Source organism: Melanerpes formicivorus, unplaced genomic scaffold (genome assembly GCF_026170545.1).
Source record: "Melanerpes formicivorus ecotype bairdi unplaced genomic scaffold, bMelFor1.0.p_v2 SCAF_21, whole genome shotgun sequence".
In the NCBI taxonomy this organism is placed as follows: domain Eukaryota; kingdom Metazoa; phylum Chordata; class Aves; order Piciformes; family Picidae; genus Melanerpes; species Melanerpes formicivorus.
In genome coordinates, this window is record NW_027142373.1 from 9,430,928 (window position 1) to 9,448,009 (window position 17,082).

At 52.9% G+C, this 17,082-nt stretch overlaps 1 protein-coding gene across 2 annotated transcripts in view; it reads right to left on the minus strand.

Moving 5' to 3' along the window:
* The window catches only part of MGAT5B (alpha-1,6-mannosylglycoprotein 6-beta-N-acetylglucosaminyltransferase B), a 79,623-nt gene that overhangs the window by 44,959 nt on the left and 17,582 nt on the right, over positions 1-17,082 (minus strand). For both annotated transcript variants that reach the window (XM_068151433.1, XM_068151434.1), the window contains exon 3: positions 7,038-7,182. In XM_068151433.1, the coding sequence (XP_068007534.1) occupies positions 7,038-7,182 (145 nt within the window). The remainder of the gene's footprint in view (positions 1-7,037; positions 7,183-17,082) is intronic.

Here is a 17,082-nt window from a genome sequence, read left to right on the forward strand (position 1 = left end):
CCCTCTGATCATCTTCATGGCTCTTCTCTGGACACCTTCCAGCACCTCCAGATCCTTCCTGTGATAGGAGTTCCAGAAGTGGGCACAGTGCTCCACGTGGGGTCTCACCAGAGCGGAGGAAGAGAATCACCTCCCTCAACCTGCTGGCTATGGTACTCAAGGTGTGACCTAACCAGTGCTGAGTAGGAGAACTTGCTTCCACCCCTACCACTTCACAAGGAGAAGCAACCAGCTTTGGGGGGTCTTACCTTTACCCTGCTGCTTTGATCTCCCTCCATCGACACATGAACGCCAGCAGATCACAGCGGGGCCGCTCCAGCTCGTGAAACTACAGCGAAACACTCTGCCTTTCCCATGTTTATTTATCCCCCCACCCTTTCCCTGGGACCTTCAAACCATTTACCACAGCAAACACAGCGCTTTAACTTCTAACCATCAATATTGATTTTGGTCCTTCATTATTTCCAGCTCCATATTTCTTTCCCCCCAGCCCCCCCGGTGGATTGCGATTCAGATCGCCCCGTGCCTTACAATGCAGAGCATCCTGCATTCATCTCGTTTCAAAAGCTGCTATTAAGATGTATCTTTCCCAACTGGCAGATCATTTGCCATATAATATAGCCAGAGGTCGAGTTTTTCCTTCACTTTTTTCCCCTTTTAAAATCCATTAATTTGGTTCCTTTCACTTTGCCTCTTGTCCCCAGCCCCACAGCAGCAGCTCAGCCTCAGCCCTTTCATCCCTTTACAAGGAGCTGGGGTTTTTATTGCCTTTCAGAAAAGGGGCATTATGAGAAGATGAAGCTCTTCCTTTTTTTGCTGTGTTGTCTTCACAAGACAAGCCTCAAACATATTTGCTTCCTTGTCTGATATTTCTTGCTATTCACTCTCTGGAAGCAGGGACTTTGCTGGGGGCGGGGAAGGGGCTGGATACAGCTGGAGGAAAGCAGATGTTGTGAAGATAAAACATCAAACACAAGGTTTGCACAGAGCAGTTCACCAAAAGGTTTCAGCCTGCTGATCACAACGGCTGTGTGATGCCATTGGCCTCCTGTAAGGTTTTTCTGCACAGCAGAAAGCAGCCAGGAAAGGTGTCCAGGGATGGTGCTGGGCTTTTGCTGCTTCCCTGCTCTGGGGACAGCAAATCCCACACTGATGTCCAGCTCCAGGGGGGCTTTGCTCTGCTGAAATCCCAGAGCTGACACCCCAACCTTTATACCTCAGGGCTGAGAGAAAGAGCTCAGTGTCCTCTCCACAAGCACCTAAACAAAGTTCTGAGCTTTTTCTGGAGGTGTTTGTGCCCACTGGGAATTCAACCCAGGGAAATACCCCAGACAACTTGTTTTGAGATGGGAAAAGTTCCTTGGAAACTCATCCAAAGCCAACATGGGATGATGCAGAGGCAGAGCCCTTCCTGAACTCCTCCAACACCTCCAAGTTCTGCAATAAATCACTTTGCAAATATTGGAGCACTTAGCTCACTAAAGTGCTTCCATTGCTTTTAATTTCCCATCACCCTGGTGATGTTTCTCACACCAATGAATTTAAAGGACCAGATCCTCAGCTAACCCAACCCCCCCTGGCTGAACACCCCAAGGGAAGATGCTGCCCTTTACTTAATTTCATGATTGACAAAGTGATGAAAATCACCTTTTCAATCAAAGCCAGCATCTTGTCAACACAGGGAGAGCTTCCCAGGAATGCATAACCAAGATCATGCATTAAAATAGTCAATGGATGCAATAAAAGTGCTCTGAGACCCTTCCTGGGCAGGACACTAAGATGAATCCACAAGGCCAAACCTTCACTACCCTCCTGAGCCTCAGAGCAGGACTGAGCCACACACCTGGGCAGCAGCAGGGTTTTATTCATGTGAACACAGGAGATCCTGGACAGGAGGTTACAGCATCCTCACTTTGATGCATGTTGGCTGTCACTGGATTGAGGAACAAATCAGAGAGATTTGTCTAAGTGGTGGAGCAGCCTGAAGCAGGGCTGTGAGGAGACCACCTTAGGTCAGCTGTGAATAGAGTGGAGTGGAGTAGACTAGACCAGACTAGTCTAGACTAGACCAGGTTGGAAGAGATCTTTGAGATCATTGATTCCAACCTATCACCCAACAACATCTAATCAACTAAACCATGGCACCAAGCACCCCATCCAGTCTCCTCCTAAACACCTCCAATGATGGGGACTCCACCACCTCCCTGGGCAGCACATCCCAATGGCCAATCTCTCTTTCTGGGAAGAATTTCTTCCTAACATCCAGCCTCAACCTCCCCTGGCACAGCTTGAGACTGTGTCCTCTTGTTCTGGTGCTGGTGGCCTGGGAGAAGAGACCATCTCCCACCTGTCTACAACCTCCCTTCAGGTAGTTGTGGAGAGCAAGAAGGTCTCCCCTGAGCCTCCTCTTCTCCAGGCTAATCAACCCCAGCTCCCTCAGCCTCTCCTCACAGGGCTGTGCTCCAAACTCCTCCCCAGCTTTGTTGCCCTTCTCTGGACACCTTCCAGCAACTCAACATCTTTCCTGAACTGAGGAGCCCAGAACTGGACACAGGACTCAAGGTGTGGCCTAACCAGTGCTGAGTACAGGGCAGAATGACCTCCCTGCTGCTGCTGGCCACACTGTTCCTGATGCAGGCCAGGATGCCATTGGCCTTCTTGGCCACCTGGGCACACTGCTGGCTCATGTTCAGCCTACTGTCCATCAGTACCCCCAGGTCCCTTTCTGCCTGGCTGCTCTCCAGCCACTCTGACCCCAGCCTGTAGCACTGCATGGGGTTGTTGTGGCCAATGTGTAGAACCTGGCACTTGGATGTGTTAAATCTCATGCTGTTGGACTCTGCCCCTCTGCCCAGTCTGACCAGGTCCTTCTGCAGAGCTCTCCTACCCTCTAACAGATCAACACCTACCCCTAGCTTGGTGCCATCTGCAAACTTACTGATGACACTGCCAGGATTGACTGAGAAGGCTCTGCCCAAAAGTTAGTCCACAAATACCCTGTTTTGATCACAATCCATGAGGCAGAGCTGCTCTCTGATCCCAGGCTTTCCTGCAGCCCTCAGCTTCACCTTGTCTTTGCCAGCTGCATGTTTCACAGGGAGGAAGGTTCCTGCAGAGCTGGCTGCTGGGCTCTCCTGCTGCTGCTCCTCTGGCTGAGCTCTGCTCAGCAAAACCCAGCAATGCTGAGCTGGATCACAGGCTGGGTCTTACCTTCCCCATGGGCTGCTTTGGGGCTCTGCCTGTTCCAGACATCTTGCACACCACACAGCACCAGCTTCACCTTGCAGATGGCCTCTGAGCCCCACAGCATGCTGAGAAGGCAATGCATGGAGGGGTCAGTGACCTCTCTGGGCTCACCTGGGTAGCAAAGGAGCCCAGCAGCTGGCAGTGGTTTCACTAAAGCCAGCTCATCAAGAGCAACAACTCAGGAATTAATGGAGCCAGGCTGGCAGGACACTGGAACATCACCCCTTTAGTGTCATGTTGTGAGACTTTTAACTCCTGGGGGAATATGGAGCCATGTAATGATTACAAGAACAAATACTTGAAGTGTGGGGAAATTAACTGAGCTTTGGCAGTAATTAAGCCTGAAGATTAATCAGCCCTTAGCAAATAACACCCTTTGCAGGCTAACCACTGGGAGGGGGAGGAAGGGAAGAGGGACAACCAGGGGTGCCAGCGCTGCACACCCCAGCCCTCCCAGCTGCCACTTCCCCATGGGCATGGGGTGGGCAGGAGCAGCCAGCTCCTGGGAAAGGTCTTCTCTGAGCCACAGCACTGTCCAGTTGTGGTGCCAGCTTGAAACAGTCACTTTGGACTCCCTCTTTCCTTCCCAAATGCTCTCCAGCAGGGGACCAACACTTCCATTACAAACTAATATTTCCCTTGTCCAGTAAATAGCTCTCCAGGAGGCTTCCATAAGTACCTCTAATTTCCTTCCCTCTGCTGATTTACCAGGCTTGCATTCAATTAACAGCAGCATTGATTTTTCTGCAGCTGACTGGCAGGCTGCTTGTCCTCCTTAGGGAACTCATCCCTTACCTTCCCAGCACAGGCAGGAGGGAGCCCAGGGATGGCTGGAGAAGGCATTCAGCAATGCCCAGAGCCACAGCAGGCTGGGTCATGGGTGCAGCCTGTAACACCTTACCCTAATGTGACATCCCACAACCCCCCAATCAATTCTTCTGAAGAGGATGTTGGGCATTTGGGGGGTTCCAAGAGTTTGATCCAAAGCATTGCAAGAGGCTGGTGGGCTCCTACAGAGTGTTCAATCAGCACCTAGGGAGCAAGAAAGGGCTTGGAGCAACTTTCAGCCATGGAAAGCTGCCTGCCCTGGCAGCTGGAGGGCCTTCCAGGACAGGCTTTTAACCACACCTCATAAAGTCCTTTTTGCACTTCCCAAGGGGAAAAGCCAACCCTGCCCTCCGTTGGAGCAGTGCCAGAGGGGGACAGTGCTCACAGGCTATCCCATAAAGCCCACTGAAACCTTCACCCCCTTCCTCTTCACTGGGGCTACGCAAACCCCAAGCCCTCCTGCTTTGTCTGGAGGTGCAGCACTAAGCAGGACAGCACTGGGTGGTACAAACCAGAGCAGATCCCCTCTGCGCAGGGGGAATCGCAGAGCCCTCTCTGGCAGCTTTGCTGAGCAGGGAAGGAGATGAAGGAGGCCACCAGAGACGCTTGAAAGGATAAATCCCCTTTGAAACTGTCACCCTTTAATTGTATTATCTTCTGCTGACAGCTTCAAGTCGGTCACTGGTGATCAAAGAGACAGAGACAAGGAGGGAAGGTGGAAACAAGCCCCTGGTGGAGTCCCAGGATCCTAATAACAAACAGCACCGGGGCCTCTCCAGAGTCATGGTGCTGCCCTGGGTTCAGGAGACACCACTTGGTCCTGGTGGGGTTGGTGGTGCCCATTCTTGCCTGCTGGGGCACAGAAATGACCAGCACCAGGAATTACTGGGTTTTAGTCCAAGACTGGCTGAGAAAACCACCAGATGTGAGCTAGCAGTTTCCACTGCTGCCTGCAACAGTCCCACACCTTCCTCTCTGGGATCACTGCTGCCCTCCCCGCACACTCAGGTGCCAGCCAGCCTCGTACCAACAGAACCCCCAGCCCCTGCCAGTCCCAAGGGAAATTAGATTTTTCAGTGGTTGGAATTATGTTAGTGAAGAGGTGAGCCCCAGCACTGCAGGGCTGCCATGCAGCTCCAATCCTGCGCACACCGCCCGGCGCATCGCTAATTACAGGCTCGCTCGCTCGCTCTGCCTTCCATCACAGGAGCAAAGGAGACTCGTAAGGAAAGCAGGGCAGAGAAAGGGAAATGGTGATGGAAACAGCACAGGAAGCCTCTGCCTGGCTGTGGAGCATGGCCAAGGCAGGATACAGAGGCGGGAGTGCCAGGTGGGAGTCACAGAATCATAGAATGCATCAGGTTGGAGGAGACCCTCAAGGGTCAGCTTGTCCAAACCCCTGCAGTCAGCAGGGATATCTTTAACTAGAGCAGGGTGCTCAGAGCCCCGTTGAGTTTGAGCTTGAATGTCTCCAGGGATGGGGCCTCCACCACCGCCCTGGTCAGCCTGGTCAAGTATTTCACTACCCTCATTGTGAAGAGCTTTCTTCTGATGTCCAATCTGTATCTACCCTTCCCTAGTTTCAAACCATTGCCCCATGGCCTAGTGCTACATGCCCTTGGAAACTGCCCCTCTTCAGCTTCCTTTAGGTCCCCTTCAGGTATTGAAATGCTGCTACAAGGTGTCCCTGGAGCCTTCTCTTCGCTGAACAACCCCAGCCTTCTCAGTCTGGCTTCACAAGAGAGGTGCTCCAGCCCTCTGATCATCTTTGTGCCCCTCCTCAGGCCCCATTCCAGCAGGTCCATGTCCTTCCTCTGTTGAGGACTCCAGAGCTGGACACAGCACTGCAGGTAGGTTTCACCAGAACAGAATGACCTCTCTCCATCTGCTGGCCATGCTACTTTTAATGCAGCCCAGGATGAGATTGGCCTTCTGGGCTGCAAGTGCCAGTGCCAGCTCATGTCCAGCTTCTCATCCACACTCTTGATCTCATCATCCCCCAGCCTGTACCAATAATGAGGTTTGTCCTGAACCAAGTGCAGGACTTGCTTGCACTTCACATTACTGAACCTCACGAGGCCCTCCTGAGCCCACTTCTTGGATGCACATCAGCCCCAGTGGCAAGGCACAAGGCAGTGGGGACTGCTGCATGGCCCATCCCTGCCACCAACATGTCACCCAGGGCTCCATCTGAGCAAAATCTACCTGGCACTTCTTTTGGCACCGCAAAGTTTGGCCCAAGAGCCGCTCCTTGGTTCCTCATCTATTCCCTTCTAGGTTCAAGGTGTTTTAGTTACCATTCTTGCAGGCCCTGGTGTGACAGCCAAATTAGCATCAATAGCTGCTGAAAGGTTCCCAAAGCAAAGGGAAATGTCTCCTTGGCAAATCAGCACATCCTGATGGGAAGTCCTGAGGGGATCTGTCCAGCTGCCAGGCAGGATGGATGCGGTGCAGGCACTGCAGGGAGCCAGGACACCAGCTCAGTGCAGTGTTTTGGGGCCAGACGCCTTCCTCCTGCTTCATTTTTAAGCCTTGCTCAGCTCCAAGTCTGAGCAGATCAGCCCTGGATTTCAAACAATCACTTTGACATATCACTGAGGGATATGGACACAAAGAAACTGCCTGAGCTGGCTCTGGGATTTCATGGAAGAGGGAGCACAGCCCACGCACCAGGCACCGCTCCAGCTACCGCCGAGTCTCACCTCCAGTTCCACCACAGCACAGCAGTGCAGACACACCCAGCCACACTGCAGCTAGGTCAGGTGCCTGAGGTGACCCCCAAAATCACAGTCATTTCAGAGATCCCAGGAGAAAAGGCTTCCAGAAGCAGCAAGCAACAAGAGCGCAGCGGCTCTGCCCCAGCCCCATGCTCTGGTGGGCTCCACCACCCCCCCGGGCAGCAGCTCAGCCCCGTGCCAGAGAGCACACTGCACCAGCGCTCTTCATGGGGCCTCAGCACTGACCTGTCCAGAAGGAATCGTGCTTCATCCCCTTTGTGGAAGTCAGTGCTATTCTCCAGCCTGGCCAGGATGTCCATCCTCTTCATCAGCATCTCCAGCATGTCGCTCATCCGCCGCAGCACCCCGCGGGACTCCAGGGCACCCATCACTGCGGGCACACAAAGAGCAAGTGAGGCACAGCCAGGGGCTGGGCACCAGCTGTGGGACCCACAACAGCTCCCTCCCCACGGCTCCAGCACCAAAGTTGCCCATGGGCCTGTGCTTCCCAGCCCCACTGGTGGGCTAGGTGGTTTGTGGACCATCTCAGTGCCTGCTCTCCTTCCTCAGCTCTGCCAACAGCTCCATCCTCCTGCCCAAGCCTAGGTTAAGCTCTGCCTGTGCCCAAATCCAGGAAAGGTGCTGCAGGTCCCCACAGGCAGTGCTTTTACCAGGCCTAATCCAGCTTCCTCACCTGCCTCTCTGGACAGAAACTCCCACCTTGACCACCTCATCCAGTTTGACCTGAGTGCTTATGGGAAAGCAGCTTTATTCTCAAACACTAACCCAGAGTCACAGAATCATTTTGGTTGGAAAAGACTTCTGAGAGCATTGAGTCCAACCATCGAGCCAACACCACCATGGCCAGTAAACCATGGCCCCAAGTGCCATGTGCTAGCATTAACTTTCATAGAATAGAATCAACAAGGTTGGAAGAGACCTCAAGGATCATCAAGTCCAAGCTGTCACCCAACACCTCATGACTAGACCATGGCACCAAGTGCCACTTCCAATCCCCTCTTGAACACCTCCAGGCACGGTGACTCCACCACCTCCCCGGGCAACCAAACAGCCTTTCATTTTGCACTTCTCTTTTTCACTCTCCAAGAGCCACCTAGCCCAGCATCATCCTGCTTTGGGCATATCTGCAGGGAATGCTTCAGGAAAAGCAGGGGAGACAGAGCAAACAGGTGGTTCTCCCCCAGCACATCCTCCCTGCAGCATCAGACTGTCCTGATGCAGAGAATTTCTTTTCTACTTAAAGGTCCTATGAGGAGCAGCTGAAGGAACTGGGACTGTTCAGGCAGGAGAAGAGAAAGCAGAGGGCAGACCTCATTGCTCACTCCAACTCCCTGACAGGAGGTTGTAGAGAAGTGGGGTTTGGTCTCTTCTCCCTCATATCAGGTGAGGACTGAGAGAAAATGGCCTGAAATTGCTCCAGGGGAGGTTTAGGTTGGATATTAGGAATCATTTCTTACTGAAAGTAGACAGATACTGGAACAGGCTGCCCAGGGAGGTGGTGGGGTCACCATCCCTGAAGGTGTACAAAACCACAGGGACATGGCACTTGGGGACATGGTTTGGTGGGCATGGTGGTGTTGGGTTGATGGTTGGACTTGATGATCTTTGACATCTTTTCCAGCCCCAGCCAAAGCAATGCTATGATTCTATGAACTCTACCACAGGGTGAGTGTCCCAGCATGGAAAATAGCTCTGCCTCAAGCACTGCATCCCAGCAACCTCTCCCCAACAGAGAAAGCCCCCAGTTCCCAGCCCCACTTAGAACATAATAGAATAGAATTAACCAGGTTGGAAGAGTCTTTTGAGACCATCTAGTCCAACCCATCACCCAACACCATCTAATCACCTAACCCATGGCACCAAGCATCCCATCCAGTCTCCTCCTAAACACCTCCAGTGATGGTGATTCCACCACCTCCCTGGGCAGCACATTCCAATGGCCAATCTCTCTTTCTATGAAGAACTTCTTCCTAACCTCCAGCCTAAACAGTCTCAACCACAGCTTGAGACTGTGTCCTCTTGTTCTGGTGCTGGTTGCCTGGGAGAAGAGACCAACCCCCACCTGGCTACAACCTCCCTTCAGGGAGTTGGAGAGAGCAATAAGGTCTCCCCTGAGCCTCCTCTTCCCCAGGCTAAGTAACCCCAGCTCCCTCAGCCTCTCCTCACAGGGCTGTGCTCCAGACCCCTCCCCAGCTTTGTTGCCCTTCTCTGGACACCTTCCAGCAACTCAACATCTTTCCTAAACTGAGGGGCCCAGAACTGGGCACAGGACTCAAGGTGTGGCCTAACCAGTGCTGAGTACAGGGCAGAATGACCTCCCTGCTCCTGCTGGCCACACTGTTCCTGATGCAGGCCAGGATGCTATTTGCCTTCTTGGCCACCTGGGCACACTGTTGGCTCATGTTCAGCCTACTGTCAACCACTTCATGCTCTGCTTCCTAAGGGTTTGCAGAGCACCGACCTGCTGCTGTGCCGACAGTGCCGGCCAGCCCAGCTCCTGGCTCCTGGTTTGATCTGCTGCCTAGTGACAAGCAGCCCCCTGCCTGGAGCCAGGGAACAGAAAATAAAGCTCCTGTTTCATCTCAGCTCAGCTCATTTCACATTAGTAATAACTTAATCAGTGCCTAATCCCCTGAACTTCTCCCGTTTAGCTTATCTCCACTGCTCCACTCACATGTGCCTTTCAGAAGGCAGCACAGATTCCATTTGGGGAGCAGCAGGAGCCAGGCATCTGTGCTGGGGAGCTGAGTGGCTGCTGGACACCCTGGGTGGCTCCTGGGACGTGGGGACACCTCATGCATTTCCCAACAGATGCAGGAGTGAGGCTTGCACAGCCTGAGGGCAGCTGTGCTGGTGCATCCCCCGGGTCTCCCACACAGCATCCTGCACCCAGCCCCAGCAGTATGATGGAGTGGGGCATCCCCTGCCAGGGACAGCCATGGCATAGGCTTCTCCTCACTGCTGGAGCTGAGTCAAGGTGTTGTGTGCATCAAGCAGCACAGAGGCTGGCCTGACTGGAAGGTCTAGCTGGGTTGGGTAAGAGATGGGAGTGGTTGTGTATGGCTGTGGTGGGAACCAGCTCACCACAACAGCTCCTGCTGCTGTAGACATCCAGCCTTAGCTGCTTCTCCACTTCCCCAGTAAATCACCCAGTACCTCCTGCTCCAGAGGTTGGAGGACTGGAGCCACAGCTGCCAGGGGTCAGTCTTCCAGCTCTGATAGAGGAGGGGTGCACCAGCACCACAGCCAAACCAGGGCTTCAGCACCCACAGGGGCCCTGCCAGGCTCTCACCCCAGTGACACAGAGGAGGCATCGCTGTGACTGCCTGGCACTGCTGGGCACATGAACAGAGGGTTACCAGCCAGCCCTTAGCCCCTCTGAGAAGCTGACACCAGGCCAGCCAGACCTCACCAAAGGCTGTCCTGCCATGCTTGGCTGAGATTATCAGCAGCACATTATTTCTCCTGACACTATCTAACAGAACAGAAGAAAAATGGAGAGCAGAAGTAATTCCTCAACCCCAAAAAATGCAACAACAACAACAAAATCCATTCATGGCGATTGAAACCAGGCTCCTCTCCAAACACTGCCTGCACTCCTGTGGCAAGAAGTTGGTGACTTCTTCAATCAGTGGGTGCTGAGCTCCTGTGCAGCTCCAGACCTCTCTGGATGGGTTGGGAAAGGCAGGAGCCACCTTTACTCATCCCACCAGGAAGGTCTCCCAATGCCCCAAGCAGAACCTGTCCCATTAAGAGGGCAGAAGTGCAAAGGAACTTGCAGTTAAAATGCTGTGGGGGGAAAACAAAACCTGAAAACTTGGCCCCTGGAGCTGAGTTTGTACAGGGGCCTCCCCAAACACAGCTGAGCAAACTGGGCAAAGACATGGCTAAAAAAAGCCCAGCAAAGCTCTGAGCCAGGCTTAAGTCAGAAAATCCACATCAGTTATTCCCCCACCTGACTGAGCCCACTCTAGCAACATCCCTCCCCCAGCTGGGCTGTGCTCATGGCACACATTCCCCAGCAGCCTCTGCCCACCTGCCCTAGACAGCTTGCAGGACAGACCACCCCCCCAAAACTGGGACTTCTACTCAAGACCTACTCCTGCTTCAACATTCCAGCACTGCCAGTGGGTCAGAGCTTGGACTCTGAGCTCAGTTTTGTGAGCAAGATGGAGACTGAGCACCCTTCTTGTGTACTCCTGCGAGTCTGGAGGTCAGGAAAAGGAGCCAGTACAAGCCCTCCAGCTGGCCAGAAGGGCTTAAACCACAACCACCACATTTCCATGGATGGAGTGGTAGCCCCAGCCCAAGGATTTGGATCCCAGCTTGTTTGTCTGGGGAGAGGTCAGGTCATGCTGGTTCACCAGGAAGATTCAAGGGTTGTATCTGGGAAGGCAGTGGAGATGACTGAGAGCCACTGCTGCCTTTGCCACTCCAGGCTGGGCTGTTGCCCCAGTTTGCAGCCAGGATCCATTCACTTAGTTACAAAAAACCTGCTTAGTGGTGCAGCTCATCTGAAATTTAAATGGCTGTTTGCAAAGCTCCAGCAGGGAAACAGCTCTGGCCCCTGATTAAAACCCAGACACACTCACAGACTTCATCCCTGCAGAGGAGAGCTGAATAAAGGCCTCTTCTGAAGGGTTTGAGATGGGTCCTGGGAGCCTCTCCAGCCCTGAAAAGAGAGCCTAATCCTGCCCTGGGCAGGGGCACAAGAGAAACTGAGGCACAGAGCCACACAGTGCTGACGTTTCCAGCAGGCAGCAGTGAGCTGATATCAGTGCTGGACAGCCAGAGATGCTCAGATCCACATCCCCACTGCCTGGGCAGAGCCCCCAAGGATCTCCCCACACTCAAGCAGGAGCGGAGATGGAGATGTCCTGCTGATCAGGCTGCATCCACACACCAGGCAATCCCTCTGAGTCCTCACTGCAGCAGCACAGCCCTGTTCCAAAATCCCTGAGGAGAAATGAGGATATTCCCACTGGGGAATGAAACCATTTCCCCCTGGATCCTGCAGAAGCCAGCATCATGCAGAGCTACAAGTCCCAGCCCCCTCAAGATTTCCCTTCATGTCACTGCCACCATCCAATCTCCCAGCTGGTTCCAAGTGATTCCAGGGCGGTTTTCAACAGCAAAGCTCTGAGCTGTGCTGTCAACAGCCAGCAGAGATATTCTTTCTCCAATAAAGAAATCAAAACTCAGCCCAAGCCCAAGGTAAAAATAGCCATAAACATTTCTTAATAATCTTAGCCTTCACTGGGTTATCTTTTGGGGCAGCCTGCCAGAAAACAGAGCTCTCACAGGGCACATCCCCCCAGAGATCCTCCCTTGGCTGTGGGAGATGAAGCTGAAGCCCTTCCTCAACACCTCTCTCTTTCTATTCTAGGATCTGTTTGTTTGTTGTGGTTGTTATTGTTGTTGCAGAAGCTTAAGGAGGATAACAAGAGCGAGCTGACACTTTTGGCAACGATTATTACATCTCTTGGAAAGTGTGTCTCATTAAAACCAAAGGAAAGGAGGGAAAAGTGCTGAAGTGACTCTTTTAAAAGTGCAAGAGCCAGGATTAATTTGTTCACCTGAAGCAGAGCCCCAGACACCCCCTGAGCAGCGGCTCAGATGCCAGGGGTGCGTGGCAGGCATGTGGAGGATGGACAACAGCCTGGTACCCAGCACCTCCAGCTTCTCCCTTCCACCAGCAAGCAACCTCCCCAAGAGGCTTGCAACCAAGGCTGTAGCAAGACAAGGAGAAACCCAATAGAATAGAGTAGAATTAACCAGGTTGGAAAAGATCTTCAAGATCTAGTCCAACCTATCACCCAACACCATCTAATCAACTAAACCATGGCACCAAGCATCCCATCCAGTCTCTTCCTAAACACCTCCAGGCATGGTGACTCCACCACCTCCCTGGGCAGCACATTCCAGTGGCCAATCTCTCTTTCTGAGAAGAACTTCCTCCTAACATCCAGCCTAAACCTTCCCTGGCACAGCTTGAGACTGTGTCCTCTTGTTCTGTAAAATAGAACCAGAGAACACAGCAGCCAGCCCTGCCCAGCTCCAGCCCCAAAAGGGGAAACAAAGAAGGGACCAAGCCCAGGGTAAATGAGAACATCAGAGGAGAATGAGGGGCAGGTGTTGAACCACAGCTCCCAAGGGAAAGAGCATCATGGAGTCCAGAGGAGGCCACAAAGATGATCAGAGGGCTGGAGCACCTCTGCTGTGAGGACAGGCTGAGAGAGTTGGGGCTGGTCAGCCTGGAGAAGAGAAGCTCACTGACCTGGTGGCATCACCACACACAAGAGACTTCAAAAATCAGCCAAGAGATCAAACATTGCCCTGAGGTATCCAAATGCATAAATCAGAATTGTCAGGGCTGGAAAGGACCTCAAGGATCAGCCAGTTCCAACCCCCTGCCATGGGCAGGGACACCTCACACTACAGCAGGATGCTCACAGCCACATCCAGCCTGGCTGCAAAAACCCTCCAGGGATGAGGCTTCCACCACCTGCCTGGGCAACCTGTGCCAGTCTCTCACCACCCTCATGGGGAAGAACTTCTTCCTGACATCCAATCTGAATCTACCCATCTCTAATTTTGCTCCATTCCCCCCAGTCCTATCTCTCCCTGACACCCTCAAAAGTCCCTCCCCAGCTTTCTTGTAGCCTCCTTCAGATACTGGAAGGCCACAACAGGGTCTCCTCAGAGCCTTCTCTTCTCCAGCCAATCCTGCAAGGCACTTTTCCTGTTTAAAACCAAGCAAGCTGCTGATTACAAAGGTGGTGGTAGGGGGGGAATATATATATATATATATATATATATATATATGTATTCTAATTACCCTTGATCATCAGCAATGATGGGAAGGCAACTGCAAGTAAAACTGCTCAGCAGATTAATTGAAGTTTGCTAAAGTATGACAGGCTTTTGACAGCTTTCCTGAGTGGCAGCCACTCTTTAAAGGCAATCACTGAACCTGACAGAGGTTTGCGTAGCAGCACTAGGAAATAATGATTGCAATCAATCACATCTTCCTGGATTTCACAAGACATGCTGGTAAACACAGCAGAGGGAGGAGAATTATTTATGGGGCTTCAGAAGAGCGTGCAGCTAAGTAATTGGATGGAATCAGGGCCCCCAAAAGGAAAGGCAAAAAGCAAGCAAGCATCCCCTAAAGGTGATATCTAGCGGAAGAAGGAACAGCTTCTCCGTGAAGCCAGGGGAATAGGCAACAGCCAAGCTGCTCGAACGTGGATGGGTCAAAGCCCTGAGGAGCTCACTAACGATGCACTTGTCTTCAAAATACCTTCTTGGAGAGAATGCATTCTCTGGGCAGTTGTCCCACCCCCTGCCATCACCTGCCGCCAAAATAGCCAGGAGCAGGAGCCGGGTCGGGTGAGTTTAGCTGCATGTGCTGACTGTCCTCGATGGGAGGGTGAAGTTCGGTGCCAGATGCCTTGGGGCAGCCACGCAGGAGCAGAGAAAGCAGCGTTTCATGGAGCATCTCCAGCCTGGCCACTGCACAGAGGACTCCCTGCTGGGCAGCTCTGCACGGGACTGGGACCAGCAGAGCTGATGTGAAGCGGTGCTGGCAGCGCCCAGGTTGTACCACAGGGGAAGGAGCACACGGGAAGGGGCTTCTGTGCTCAGGCTTAGTGGTTTAGGATCCTGAGCATCCTTCCCACACCAGCCCATCAGTGCTCACACCAGGAGCCAGCTTCACCCAGCACTTGGCAAGCACAGAGAGAGCAGGCAGGATGTCAGCACACCACGCTGGCTTGTGTGTGGCTCTGGGACACTGGGACTGAGGTTTGCACACAGAGCTCAAAGCCTTTGGTGAAGGGAAGGAAAAAAAGTGTTCTGGAAGCACATTCCCTTTAATCACTTGGACTGATTCAAAGCTCCTTGCCCTGCTTAGCTGCTGGACCCAGATGGAAGCTCCATCTTGAGGGGGTCACACGCTGCTCAGTGCCAGCTTGGTGCCAAGGAGGTGGGGAAAGAGAAACAAGGAGGGGAATTGGCATTTGAGCCACACACCAGCACTCAGCCCTACACATCCCTTGTCTTTTCCTCCTCGTGGGTGCAGGACTGCTGTGCCACCCCATGGCTGCACAAGTGGCACCTTGCCTTGGCCACTCCCATGCAGCTCTTCCACCCAAAGCCCAGTCCAGTTCCAGGGGCAGCAAAAGCCTCCCCAGCAGGGCAGTCCCCCACGAGCCCATCGCTGACCGTTCCAGGGCAGACCGAGGCACAGCCTCCATCCACATCTCCACAGAGCAGCCTGAACACCACCAAAACATCCTCCTGACATTTAAAAAGAAATATGCAATTCCAGAATACATCTCCCTGCTGCTCATAACATGGTTGATTTGTTGTTGATTCCCCCCCAACCACCACCCCCTTCTCAGACATAAGTCATATCCCTGCCTGGCTGTCTCGCAACAGCTGAATGCTCTGCTACAAGGAGGGAATTTGCTCAGAGATGGTGAGATATTGCTCATGTCCATTGAAAATACCAGCTGAATTAATTTCAATCTAAAGCATCATTTTCTTTGCTTTGTTTTTCTCCTTTAAAGGACAAGTCCAGGCTGCTTAAGGCCCTCCAAAGGATAACATATTCTTGAAGAAGAAACTGGAAGATTCCCACCGTGGTGCAGCTGGATGCAGACCTCACCACCCAGCTCCTTGGGTGGCTGTCCTGAGGACTCCATCTGGTACCCAGGGCTGTTCTGGGGACCCCATCCTCTCAGAATGGCACCCATTCTGGCACCTCTCCAGCTCTTGGTGAGCAAAGTACCAGCCCTTCACTTCTCTCCCCATCTCACGCTCCTCTATTTACTTCCACTATCGATTTTGATTCAAGCAGATTAAAAGACCAAAGAGCCAACTAGCCAAAGGCTCCAGCTAACCCTGACACATAATCCATTACAGTCACAGCCCAGGGATCCAGTACTAACTCGCAACAAGAAGGCTCAGGCTGGCAGCAATGGCCATTTCCCTTATCCATCCCTCTGGCACCCACCCTTGGGGGATGCTGCTCCAGAGACGGACCAGCTCCCTCTGGGTGGCTGCACCCCCCAAGGGCACCTGCTCACCATCACAAGCACCAAGCCAGTTGCTGCCTCCAGCAACTGCACCCACATTTGCTATCAGACTGAGGTGGGGTTGTTATGTTAAGTTATCCAGAGAAAATATGGACCTGCTCAGGGAGTGCCCTGAGCACAAAAGGAAGGCGCAGCCGCACAGGGAGCTGTCATGCCAGCAGCAGCAATTTGCACCTGGAGGAGTCCACGAAGTGTCTTGGGAACTACCAACAAAGTGGACACTTCAGTACAGCTCCAGCTGCACCACTGATCTGCTGCTGAGCCTCTGGAAACAGCCAGAGCACTTCCCTGGTAATCAGCCAAATTAAGCAGCCTTAACTCACTGGCTAGTAGCAGATCCTGTCCCACCTGCCTGCTATCATCTACCCCCTGGCTTTATCCATGCCCTTGCCCACTGCTGTGCAATCAGCAGCAAATGTGCAGCCTCAGGGATGTTTTCATTGCCTCTCACCACACCCACGGGCAGGCAGAGCCCATCAAGCTCTACTACACCTGGCATGGGGCCAGCAGCCATGTGCTACCACCAAGGCAGGCAGGAGCTGCCCCAGGGCTCTGCTAATGCAGCCATGTGACAGCAGCAATCACAACCCTGCCGTGGGCTCAAGTGGCTCCCCCAGCTCTCCTCAGAGCCCCCACCAAGCCTGACCTTGAATGGCCTCCACCACCTCCCTGGGCAACCTGTCTCAGGGTTCCTCCACCCTCATAATAAAGAGCTTCTTCCTAATGTTCAATCTCAATCTATCCTGCTCAAGTTTCCAACCGTTGCTCCTTGTCCAAGTTTTCCCTCTGCTGCCAGCCAGCACTATTTTAAATAGCATTTTAAGCTGCTCTGCAGTGCTCCAAGCAGCTCAGGCTGTACACGAGGCTTTCAAAGCATGAGATTAGCATTGATTTTAAATTGCTTCCCAAAACACAAGAGCTCCAACAAGGGGCTGGGTTAAGGGCAGTTGAAGGTGGCAAAGCCCAGAAGACACCAAGGCTCTGGGAACGTGTCTGGATGCCAAGTTGGATGCTGTTGGCACTGGGACCCTGATTTTTCAGCTGGGATCCTCAGCTTCAGGCAATGAGCAGCACACACCAGTCCCACAGCACATGGACAGAGCAGCTCCACCACAAGCCAGGGACCCTCTGCATCATGAACCCTCCTTTGGGTTCTTGATCTTTACAAG